General features: G+C 29.9%; 1 protein-coding gene across 1 annotated transcript; it reads left to right on the top strand.

Annotated features, from left to right (window-relative positions):
- The first annotated feature begins 10,689 nt into the window (after positions 1-10,689).
- Positions 10,690-11,900, top strand: LOC131005948 (probable membrane-associated kinase regulator 4). The gene has a single exon (XM_057933072.1). The coding sequence runs from the start codon at positions 10,731-10,733 to the stop codon at positions 11,757-11,759; it is 1,029 nt and encodes a 342-aa protein (XP_057789055.1). The 5' UTR covers positions 10,690-10,730; the 3' UTR covers positions 11,760-11,900.
- The last annotated feature ends 2,059 nt before the right edge of the window (positions 11,901-13,959 follow it).

Below are 13,959 nucleotides of genomic sequence, written 5' to 3'. Positions count from 1 at the left end.
TATCCACACGTTTGGTCTTAGGTTTTTTTTAAGCCGGAACACGTGGGTCTCTCTGATTGGCCCATCATTAATTACCTCGATTTAAATTTTGTATTAGTATAGGTTTTAATTAGGTTTTGGTGTGTATTGGTAATCTATATTTGTTCAGATTGGAAACTTTAATATCCATACTTTTACAACCCATGCAGACAATTGAATGCGTTACATTAGATACATCCAATCTTAGTGTGAAAAATAAATAACATCATAAATGTCATTTAATTTTATGCATATATGCGTAAGCATATAGGTTGGAATGTAAAAGCGACTATTACCAAAATTTATACCAATGAAATTTTTATTAGAAACTAGAAGCAAACCCCACCACGAGTCAAACTGATTTGGAGACCGACATCGGCCGACCTATAATATAATAGTATATGGTTAATTATGTATAAATACATTTAATATACTTAAATTCAAGTTTTTAATAAATATTTTTTTGTCAATTAATATAAAATCTTGATTTTTTTAGAATTTAGTCCGAATTAAAATTTCGAACACATTTAACCTTACGTGGATGCCGAAATTTTATTGTGTGGCATGTTTTATATGAACTAGCTATGACGAAAAAGAAAAATGAGAGAATATTGTTCCGGCGTCTGTGTAATAAAATTCTGGCGTCGAGATAGGATAAAATGTTGCAGAAATTTAATTTTGGCCGAATTTTAAAAAGTTTAATTTTTATGTATTAATTGACTATAAAATAGTGTTAACAAAATCTGGGTATATTTTATATATCTACGAACAAATACCCTATAATAATATTTGTATAGGTCGGGTCGGATGTGTAATCGAGTCGAATAACTTTATTATTATTATTATTATTATTATTATCGTCGTCGTCCTCGTCTTCATTAACTTAACTCATTTTATTGTATTAATTAATTATTGAATTTGAAGGAGACATTAATTGGGTATTCAATTATTTCCACCTTACTTATTCAATTAGATGTGATAGTTAAATAGTTTATAGGTAAAATAGTACAATACTTTATTTACTTTAGTAAGATGTAGTTTCAATACGAGCATTTCCACTATTGAGCTGGTGATCAACGTGGTTCTCGAGCTCAAGTTTATTTAATGAAAAATCAATCCACATTGTTGAATGTTGATTTTTGTATGTTTCACATGAGTTGTTATAAAGTGAAGCATTAAATATGTGTAAAAAGTATTATTATAATTACTTGGAAAATCAATTATATATAGCCATCTATTTTGTCAATATTTATGGACTAAACTGGTTTATAATAAAACGAAGATGGTTAAATAAATATATTTTCTTACGCGAACAACATGCTAAAAATACAAACTTTGTTTGTATTGGCGCGACACAATTAAGCTAATTCCGTTAAGTTAATTAGCTTAATTAAATTTTAAAATAATTTTAGATAATAAAATCAATGAATAGAATATTTGACCTATTAATTTGCATTGCATATATAACTAAAAAAAATTAAAATAATTTATTTACCGTGTCTACTCGACAATATTATAAACATAATTGACGGTCATAACTGAAAATTAATAGTTTCAAACTATTAATTTGTAAATAGTAAAATATCTCATAATAGTAATTATCTGGGAAATAAGTTGAGAAATAACAGTTAGGCATTGCCGTATCTATCTACTCTGCCCACCTCAAATTCTTTTCCAATATTTATTTATGAATTCACGAAATTTGGCAATACTTTTTCAATTATGATATTGTGCCGTCACCACATCAGTATCTATCACCCATTTTACCAATTTGTAGATTTTTAATATAATACTCCGTTGGTCCCTCAAATATCTTTTTTTTTTTCTTTTTATTTTGAGTTGTTCCCAAAATATTTAAATTTTTATTCCCTTCGTCCCATTAAGTTCATTTCATTTCTTTTAGACACGATTATTAAGAAAAATATAATTAATGTAATAAAAATATGTAAAAGTGTGAGACCATATTATTTGTAATGTAAAATCATTACGAAATATAGAAACAAAATCAATATTAAAAAGTTGTCACATTCCTTTAGAAAGATATTTGGGGGACAGAAGGAGTTATCGAATTAATTGACCATGTTGTCACATTTCTCTTTCAAAGTTGTCAATGTAATTTTTTTTTTGTTTTAACACATCAATTTAGGGGCTTTCGTGTACGATCTAATTTTTCCTAGATTACTTTAAATTTATTTATCCATAATTTTGTAAGAAGGAATTTAATTGTCGCACAAAAGTCTTCATAATCGGTGCTGTACTCTTTATGATTGTATGATTTTTTTTGTCTCTACTATCAGTCTATCGTGTCTAATTAATTAGACATAATTAGATAAATTCGGCATCATTATTTTTAGGGATTTTTTCATTCAAAATTAACGTGGTTCAATAATTCAACTCTTTCAAATTTGGACATGTATATCAGTATATGTCTTGATGTAATTGCACTCTTCGATCAAGGCTCGATTGTATTCGAATTCATGTATAGATCATTCAGATCTAGCTAGCAACAGTATTAAATAAAATAAAATAAAATAAAATTAAAAGTCACGTCACATGAAACTCGAATCTAAGATCTTTAATTGATTTCAGACATTAATCACTTATCATCTAGCTAGCAAGAAACTCATTAATTTGGATGTTTCCAACCATGCCTAATAACGTGACAAAACTTTTATTTTAAAATTTTGATTCTTAGAGGAAACCTTCTCTAAATAAAACATTTTTTTAACAAAGCGAAGACGAATGTCAGCTAGTTGTTAGTGGAACTTGTTATGTCATTGCAGCCATGGGCTGAGCCCAGTGCAACCCCCAAATTTTGCCCTATATATTAAATATATTTAGTATAATATCTATATAATTCAACTCTTAGTCCAGTCTAGTTTTCAAAGAAAAATAAAAAATCTTTCAACATAATAAAAATTAGTAGTTTATTTTTTGTAGAAGATAGATTAATTTTTAGAAAACATATAGAGGTAGTTTTTTATATGCTTTCAATGTATATATTATTAATTATTTATTATAGTCAGTGATCGAATTCTAATCCTATGTCCATTAAAAATCTACTTGAACATAAAAATGAACAATATAGACTATCCGAAAATTTTGGCTCTGCGATACCTTCAACAAGTTCAACCCCCCTATTGGCAAATCCTAGATCCGCCCCTAATTGCAGCACTATGACTCAGGGGCTCGATCAGGAAATTAATACGTGCTTCTTCTTCTTCTTTCACGACTTCTTCATCTGTCACGACATTCACTTAGATATAAAATTTGACTATATAGATCTCACCCATGTTCTAACATTTAAAACCTAGGTCTAAAATCGCCTACCTTACAATTCTACCTTCTTCATATGTCAATCTTGTTTCCTAATTTTGCAAGGGAATGAATCATGTGATGTTACAATGTTATGAAAGAGATTGTTGATTTAATGCAGTGGAGAATGTTTCCATGCTTATAGTATTAATGGCAACAAGGTTTGAGTGAGCTGTTAATTGCTATATGAATATATCACGAGAGTAGCACACGAGATTCAGCAATATTTTCAATTGTGTTTCATCTTCTATTATCGTGACATTTATTGATAATTTTTGAATATTTTCATAATCAAATTAGTCTCGATTTTTTTTAATTTTCATTTCTTAAACAGAACAAGAAATCAACATAATTTGAAATCAATATAAAACATATATGTAAAAGTATGTGATGCTATTTGGGCCACATGAAGTTTTTGGGATCTTTCGACCCAGAGGGCCACGTAGCCCAAAAATGGGCCGGGCCTGGCCTTTTAGGCCCAATTTATTTGGGCCATTATTTAGCTTATCTCGTCCAATCAAAGTTCGACAAATTGGGCCTTCACAAAACTTTGGCCCACATAGTCTAAATGTCCGCTTTATTTCCAAAAACTATTCTATACTCTATAAAAATAAATAAATAGGTTAAATATCACTTTAAATTATAAACTATTATCTTCTTATTAAAATTATCCTGAATTAACGATAATATTAATTAAAATGACGTGGATTTCCACATTAATTAATTTTTTATTTGACTCCAGTTTTCTATTCTCATTTACGAAAAATAATTTTAATTTGATGTGTTATACGTGCAACATAGCCTTGCTACTGGAACTATAAAAAAATTACTAATAATTTTTTTTGAGATCCTAATAAATTAATCTATTTGCCCCCAATTTTTTGTTTAAGAGGCCCACTCACATAAATACATTGTGGGTAAAAATAAAAATATGAAGTTATTGAAAAAACACTATATAGTTAAACAACGGTTGATGGAACTTCTTTTTGCCTTTTCATTTTTTCACCTTTTGTATTTGTGTATAATTGCTATTATTTAATCATATCTAAAAGGGTAATTATATTAATTTATCATTATTGAGGTTATATTGACATTGTAACTTGTAAGTCAATGCACCTTTGTCTCTAAAACAGTATGAAAATGTTCAAAAAGACCAATAACAAATAAAAAATAAAAAATAAATAAATCAATCAAAACTTGAAAAATACATGTAAGATTTTTAATAAACCCAATTCGCTAAAATACAAATTAACTCAACAACCACAAGATAATTATAATTGTATACATGTAGTGTGACTTTATTTTTTCAAAAATAAAAAAACAAAAAGATGTATAAGAACGAACTTTTCATTGATATTTCTTGATGAAAATATTTTAATAAACAAAAACCAAAAAAGAAGTTGTAATTGTGCTGGCCTTTGTAAGAACATAATTATTATGGTATGGGCACAAGCATTTTCCAAATGGGAAGCATAAAATGGTGGGCTTGAAATCTGCCAAAATAGGTGGACACAAAAATGCGAGATATGAATTTTATGTGAAGTCGCGTTTTCCCACTATAAGCTGCTGGCAACTATGGAACTAAAGTCGCTATTCGAAGGGTCTACTTGTTAGCCTTAGAAGTGAGCCAGATTTTGTGGGGGGTGGGGGTGGGGGGGTAGGGGTTGTGGTTTAGTTTATTTCTTTTCCATAGTTGGAAAGTATTTGGCCCCTTAATTGCCCTTTGGAGTTCTCTCAAACACATATTTGATTTGATAATGACACAATGAGGGGTTGCATTGAAGACTTTGTGACATGGTGCTTGTCCCAAACCCTTACTCAAAGTGGGCACATATATAACGAGAAATGTTGGATGTTGTTATCGCGTATCGTGTTGCGTGATTTAAGGCGAAAACGGGATTTTGTTGTGAAATAGTAATGTTCAGTGTGTAATGTGAACGTGTGAGATTTTTTTTGTTGGTCGATAGGTGATCGATGTGTGTGTATATATGGATTTGATTGTATTAGTGAATCTATGATTTCATGGCGACGAGCGGTTATTTTATTTATGCTCTATACGAGATTTTGTTGGTCGATAGATGATCGATGTGTGTATATATGGATTTGATTGTACTAATGAATCTATGATTTCATGGCGATGAGCGGTGATTTTATTTCTGCTCTGTACGAGATTTTGTTGTGAAATAGTAATGTTTAGCGTGTAATGTCAATGTATGGGTTTTTTGTTGGTCAATAGATATGATCGATGTGTGTATATGAATCTGATTCGATGTGTATATATATGGATTTGATTATACTAGTGAATCTATGATTTCATGGCGATGAGCCGTGATTTTATTTCTGCTCTATACGAGATTTGGTTGGTCGATAAATGATCGATGTGTGTATATATGGATTTGATTGTACTAGTGAATCTATGGTTTCATGGCGATGAGCGGTAATTTTATTTCTGCTCTATACGAGATTTTGTTGTGAAATAATAATGTTTAGTGTGGGGTTTTTTTTTGGTTGGTCGATAGATGATTGATATGTGTATATGAATCTGATTGTACTAGCAAATTTATGATTTTATGGCCGATGAGCGATGATTTTATTTATGCTCTATCTTATGGAGACAAAATTGACGTTGTTAAAATAGTGACTGACATACTAAGTTAAATATATGAGATATAAAAAAATATTACATACGTACGGCAAATCATTGAATTAATTTGTTGCAATGATAAGTTTACGTACGGCAAATCATTGAATTAATTTGTTGCAATGATAAGTTTGCTAAAGGATAATATTGCTTAGGGTTGTCTCTCGTATAAAACAATAAAATCTATTGTAATTTTTTTGTCCAATTGAGTAGCATATATTCCAAATTTTGAATCAATCATTTATCCCAACTGTCAAAACTATCTAATCAATGGTTGTATTCTAATGCCTCAAAAATATCAATTGTCATCGTTAATTTACGAATTAATTACATAAGATTAAACCTCGATTTGTTCTTTTATTCATTTATTAAATAGTAAAAAAAATGATGAGATTTTATTTTCATGTAATTTGCACAATGAATTACGCCCGTAACAATTTCTAAGTTATTAAAATTAAATAAATATATAAAATTAAAAAATATTACATATATACATATGTATATTGTGATGATTATTTCAAAAAAAACATATATATAGTTCCAAAAAGTATCGAGCTTATCCCTCCACCAAAAAATGTCGGATGGTGTGTGTGTTTTTCCTAAGCAAATTAAACAATTTTATTTTTTTTATTTGCCTTCTTTAGCAAACGAATGGCTCTTTATGGTTAATGCTTAAAAAGGTTTATTAAAAAAGCAATCTTGATAAAGATGCCACACGAACACAAATTATTATTTTTTTAATTACTTTAGTTCATAGCAAAACTGCAAAAGACAAAAATAAATTTAATAATTGTGCATTAAAAGGTAAACAAACTTCTCCGGAATCCAGTAAAAGAGGTAGGTAAAGCTTGAAATCGGGCTCCCAAGCTCCAAAGCATAATTATTTTACTATATATATCTACTTTCTTATGTATCAAAATTTCAACCCTAAAAGTTTGAATTTACACTCCTTTAGCAATAATAAAATAAATTTTGAGTATTATTTAATTTCATTTGGTGGATATGGTTACAAAAATTTAACTTAAAAGAAAATGGGATTTGATGTTTGAGATCGACCAAGCCATGGATCACCTACAATTGTTGTGAAAAAATAGTAATACTCCCTCCATCCCGCGAATCTTGAGTCAATTCTTTTCGGCACGGAAATTGAGAAAATATAGCTAGTAATGTGTTAAGTGTAGTAGGTGAAAAAGTGAAAAGGTGAATAAAGGGAATATTTTTTGCCATATAAGGAAATGACTCAAGATTCGTGGGACGGAGGGAGTATCTAATGTATAAAATGTATTAATATACATTTAAAAAAAAATCATAGTTCATAATTTATACTGAGAAAAAAGTATTATTGCAGCCACCCGTATATCTTGAAGGGTTTTAATTTTCATTGATCAATTTTACAAAACATGCAAAAAATATTATATGAGGATTAATTTGGTGTTCAAGTATAATTAATAATTAATTTTCAAGGGCTAAATAAAATCTTCAAGAAGTTTTTGGATGACGACATCAAGAGACCCTATGATGTTAGGTTAATTTAAAGAATATAGACTCCAATATATAAAAGTAGTGATAACTATTATTAATAATGTAAGATAGGTATATATATACATTTTTTATTTTTTAGCCTTTTTTTTGTTATATCTAGACTTTGTTATAACTTCCTTTCTTGAATTAGTTTATATATCTTGCCTAATTTCAACGTTGAAGAACTTTCTCTGAGACAACAAAAATTAATCAACGAGTTAGTTCGAGAAATTGACTTGAAAAAACTTGATGATTATTCAAATTTTCTGTTTCTTAGCACAAATACAATAGAAAATATTTATCTTATTGAAAAAGTATATATCTGTTTTATGTTTGGTTTTGACTTTTGGTAATGAAGGATTACGACCTTATATATAGTCAGAATCATAATATAAAATAGTATATATAATGCAGAGAGAGAAAGATCATTAATTTTTTTGATGAAAAATTCGAACAATAAATTAAGTATATAATCATTTTACATATTGTTATTTGAAAAGAAGTATTTATTTATTAGGATGAATTATAGTTTATAGCCTGATATTTGAAAAAATATATACTTATTAACCACAATTACATCAAAATTATGTTAGTAGCCTATTCTTTATCGTAACTACAACTAAAATGATGATCAACTGCCACGAACTAATGATGCTAGCTAGTTATTGAATTTACAAGAAGTAAGTTGTGATTCAACCATTTGCATTATTACATATAACATATTTATGAGAAGAATATACGTTTTTTCCAACACAAATTAAAAAGAGTATACAAAAACACGAGTTAATTAATAAAGGATTAAGAAAAAAGGTTTCTGTTAAAAAAGAGTATAATATATTGTAATGGTGCAGAAAACCAGGTTTAAGATGCAAATTTTGGAGACCAATATAAGAAAAAGATAAAGACATTGGGTTTCTATGCCTTTTCTTTTTCTTTTTCTATAAACCACCAAAAACCAGTGGTTTTCAATTAAAGTTTTCTTTCGATGCCTTTATTTATTTAAATTAATTCGTGACGGTAATTCATTAATTAATGTTATTCAAAATTGTAGGTAATTGACATATTTAATTAACTTAGTTGATCTCTCGATTTTTTTATACTACTTTTATTTGTCATCATATGCTTGAAATGATTTCAATTTGCTTTCCTTAAATCCTGGTTTCATGTTGCCAATCTACTTTTTTAGGTTGATTTCAAGATGCTATTTGATTAGTGCACGAGACATCCCACTAATTTTTTATTGTGTTCTAATTATTTGTTGCATTAGTGATAATGACGCATGGTACCTAAAACATATATTCATATAAAATACAAATTTTGAATATAGTAGAGAAATAGACTTGCTCACTATAGGGACTTGCCCTACCTAGCTAAATATCTCTGATATTGACAATCATATTTTTAATATATATATATATATATATATTTTAATATATATATATATATATATATATATATATATATTTTTAATATATATTTTTAATATATATTTTTAATATTTTAATATATATTTTTAATATATATATATATATATATATATATATATATATATATATATATATAGGGATGAGCTAAAATAAAAATACATTTTAAAATATAAAACATAAATTATTTTCAATCCTTAGATCATCAAGATCTACGATTGATATATCACCTTATTAGATAAATTCATAGTTCTGAGTTCGAATTCCATAGGCAGCAAAAAATATATTTTTTGCAATTCGTACATTTACACAACGAATTCATATGTGTTCTACATAAAATTCATACATTTTAGCTAGTTCTCTTATATATATATATATATATATATATATATAATAGATCTACGTTTGATTTATCACCTTATTCGATAAATTCATGATCCTGAGTTCGAATCTCATCGGCAGCAAAAAAAATTATTTTTTGCAATTCATACATTTACACAGCAAATTCATATATGTTCTACATAAAATTCATACATTTTAACTAGTTCATATATATATATATATATATATATATATATATATATAAAATAGATTATCCTACAAACCCTCTTAAAACATAAAATACGAAATTATTATAATTGGATGAGTTCATAGTGAAAAATGATGAGAAAGTTAGATCTTCACAATTTAATGATTAAAAGTTATTTTTATTTAATAGGCTAAAAATGTAGTATATATTCTTTAACCAAACCATGCATATATATGTATTAGTGCATGTTACAAAATTAAACACAATAAAAGTCTCCAAAATAAAAAAGAATACATATTGGAATTACTATACCACGTGCACATTTTATGGTTCATAATTTGTGAAATAATAGTGTTAACAATATAATGATGATGGCAATTATGACAAACCAATAATGCCAGTTAAATCACTTGACAAATAATGTTCAAATTATGCCTTCAAAAAAAAATGTTCAAACTTTCTATTCTTAAGATTTTCTGTTTCCTGGGAGTGCTGAAGTTTGGTTTAATTAATTATTGCTCAATAATTTTTAAATGAAAAAAAGTAAAAAAGAAAATACTGTATACTATGTGGAGTTACTATTTCAAATTCTGTAATTTGGTCTCCTCAATTAGTAAAAATGATGTATTTTTGTGATACTTAAACGGCGTCGTTTCATAGAATTTCAATTAATTTTTTTTCTCAAATTATAAAGGAATTTATCTTGTATTTGCATCATAATTTCTAATAATCAACAATTTTATTGCAAACAACGTTGTTTGAGATTAATCCACGTAAATTCCAACTCAATAATTTGCCGACCGGAAAAAGTTTGAGATGGAATTACAAAAACTAAAAAGAAGGTGATTTAATTCGCCGCACTTCAAAAATCACATTAAAATTATAATTTCGAAATAATTCATGATTTTATTTCCCAAAATTCCTTTAAATTAAGTCAATCCAACATGTTAATTCATATATCCCTTTCAAAGAAAAAAAAAATACATTTCAATTCATATCTTATTTCGAATTTGAACTTCAAAATTATTTTCATATAAATATATATCATAAGTTTATATCCATCATTCCAAGAAATTCGAAAAAACACAAACTAAACACGAGTATGGACTAAAAAAATCCAAACTCTTTAGAACCTACACCCCCCCACCCCACCCCACCCCACCCCACCCCACCCAAACTTCACTACCCTCTCCACCCTTTTCCCTTTATATATACTAGAGACAAACAAACAAACCAAACAAACAAAATCTACAACCCAAAAACTCATCAATAGCCCAAAAAAATGCTACAAAATCTCCACAACTCATACTCAGATTCATCATCAACAACATCATCATCATCTCAAGAAGAGGACTACATCAACATGGAAGTGGACGGCCACCACCACCACTCCTTCGACAGCAGCATCTTCAACCAATCCTCGAGCAACGAGTTCGAATTCCACCAAAGCTTCTCGAGCTCGTCCGACCGGGACCCCCACGCCACGACATCCCCGGCGGACGAGCTCTTCTACATGGGGAAGCTCCTCCCCCTCCACCTCCCGCCCCGCCTCGAGATGGTCCACAAGATCCTCCACTCCACCAACCCCTTCCACGCCCCGAAGGGGGCGCTGGGGGGCTACGAGGACGAGCCCTTCAGCACCCCCCTCTTCACCCCCACCGCCGCCACCCCCTTCGAGTCGTGCAACATCTCCCCCTCAGAGTCGTGCGAGGTGAGCAGGGAGCTCACCCCGGACGACTACAAGCACATTCTCGTGGAGTACAGCAGCATAAACGGTGGTCCCGGTCCCGGTCCCGGTCCCACCACGTGTGCTGCAATACTCGACGAGAAGAAATCCTGGGCGAGGAAGATGAAGATGATCAAACAGTCGTCTTCATCCTCCTCGTCTCGGATCAAATGGACCTCCTACATCAAATCCCTCTTCACGAAATCCTCCGGCTGCACGAGCCAACACTCTGCTGCGGCCGTGTCGAAGGCGAGGAACGATAACCAAAGCAAGTATGCGAAGAAACTCGCGCCGTTCGGGCAGATCAAGTACGACAAAAACGACAACCTAGTGGAGGATCAAAGGGGCCGGCACCGGAGATCGTTCTCCGGGGCCATCAAACAGCTGTCGAAGCCTAAATCTTCGACAACTGCCTCGTCCACACCCACGTCCACGTCCAGTTTAAACCTGCTGGCGCTGAAGAGGAGCATCAGCTCGAGCTCGGAGGTTGAGAGCCCAATTCAAGCAGCCATTGCACATTGCAAGAGGTCTCAAAAATCTAGGCAGATTGCTGAGGAAGAAAGAGTGGCAGTTTGCAGAGGTTGAAATAAAGAGTAATGAGAGTTTTTTTTTTGTAATTTTTTGTATCTTTTTTAATTATTTTTAGATTTTCCTGTGTCCTAATGGATTCGGATCGATTCTTGATGCTATTGTTAATACATAAATAACTTGTTGTCCAAAGTTTAATTTGGAGATTTGGCTTGTATTGTAGAAAATATTTGGATATATATTTTAGTTAGTATATATTTTAGCAATAGTTAGATTGGATGATGTGTGAATTTATTACTTAAAAAAGTTATAAGTTTAATTCTCACCTTATTTTTCAGGTTGGTTTCGTTGTATAGATTATTATACAGGATCGAAATTTAATTGAAAACACAACTAAAAAAAATGAAGATGATGATTTTTTTATTGTGAAAAAAAGAGGTTAAATAAATAAATTAACTTGTTGCAAGTAAATATAGTAGTTTCAGTGTGAATCAATTGTTAAGAATAACTAATTAATTTAATTCCAAACTAAGATTTAGTTTTATATCTTTTTTAAAGGGACCAAATTAAGATTTAGTAATATTGTACATTTTATATTTTATGTGATTTGATTAATTTATAATCATAAAAAGTGACAAACAATTTTTTTTGAAAAATACATTGTATTGGCCTGACTAAATAATTCAAATCTTTTTAAGTTTTGTGAGTTCGTTATTGCCTGCATGTTCTACTAAATAATAAATAAAAATAAAAAAATAAAATCCTAACCCCACACTTACTATATGTTAAACTTGATAGGACATTAAACAGAAAATTTGTTGTGACATAACTAGCTAGGTTTGTTGGATGAGGCTTCATTATTGAGTATTGTATTTTTCAAAATTAATTGGCATTGATTTATATTGATATCTATCACTATCTTTGTCAAAATCATACTTTAGGTTCTTGCCTTTTTTTTGTATTAAAAAGTTGTTGTGATGGTTGAGGTGAGAGAAGTTTGTGATGAGAAATTGGTCATGCCATTTAGATGATCATTAATTAGCTAGTGTTATTTCATTAATAAGTTTTTCAATTCTATGTTGATTATTAACTAAAATAGAATCTCCAAATTGTGCTTATATTGAAATTAATTGTTTGTCTTGTATTTTATTTCTGAATTTTTCTTGCTTAAAGCTCCTATTAGGTGATCTATAATGTCGTTTTAGCCCACCTAATTGTTGGAATGTTTTGTGGATGAATCATGATTATGACTTTGATTTATGATTTATCCTCTTTTACTGTTAATTAATTTTTAATACTAGTACATATAAATAGGAAATGGATCATCATTCATACAAAAGAATTTTCAAATATAAGTACTGAAAGTGTTTAGAATAATTGATTTTGGTATAATCTATAGTGTCAATTATAGGGAGTGTCATTTATATTTTCGAATAATGTCAATTATACGCAGTGTTATTTACAATGTTATAGTATAAATTTTACGTAATGTCATTTGTATAACTAAATAGGGTTAATTATAGACAATGTCATTTACACAGTTTGAATCAGAATATAGGTTTCGAATCAAATTATAAATCAGGGTCTAAGGCCGGTACAACTCGATTACACGGTACAATCGTCTGCACCCAAATTTTTGTATTTTTTATTCGCCAACAAATATTCTTCTAAAACAACATAGTTTAATTCCGTTAGCTATATCAATTTTTGTTTATTGATGATGTTTTGGGGATGTTAAATCGAAAACACACAAATCGAAACTTAATGATAGCAACCAAGTGTAATTCAATTAGTATGACAATTTTCCTTCAACTATTTAGTGGGAGTTTTTTTTTTTGAGAAAGAACTATTTAGTGGGAGTTCGAATCATCAAAGAGTAAATATAAAAGATGCTTATTGATTTTCTTCTTTAAAAACAAAAGTTGGACTTTATTGGGCCAACCCTAGCCCATGCCAAATTCTAATGGGCCAACCCTACTAGACCATTTTGTAATTTATCAAAAGTTTGGGGCAAGTGTTTGTTTATAATTTATAAAAATGAATTCATTTTTAGAAGGGTAAATATCACTTGGGTTAAGTACCAAATACCCCCAACGTTGGGGCCCCTATCGCAAATAGGACCCTATACTCAGGGTAAGCGCTGTTTACTACCTCAACGTGGCTAATTTTGAACAAATCCCCCCTCCAACGTGGCTAAACCTAAGCAAATTCCCCCCTGCGTTAAATCACCGTTGGGGGGGTATTTGGTACTTAATAC

This window comes from Salvia miltiorrhiza, chromosome 1, assembly GCF_028751815.1.
Source record: "Salvia miltiorrhiza cultivar Shanhuang (shh) chromosome 1, IMPLAD_Smil_shh, whole genome shotgun sequence".
In the NCBI taxonomy this organism is placed as follows: Eukaryota; Viridiplantae; Streptophyta; class Magnoliopsida; order Lamiales; family Lamiaceae; genus Salvia; species Salvia miltiorrhiza.
This window is presented reverse-complemented; position numbering and strand designations above follow the sequence as displayed.

What these genes read in the sequence shown, in the direction of transcription:
- LOC131005948 (XM_057933072.1), top strand. Translation starts at nt 10,731, where the DNA reads ATGCTACAAAATCTCCACAACTCATACTCAGATTCATCATCAACAACA.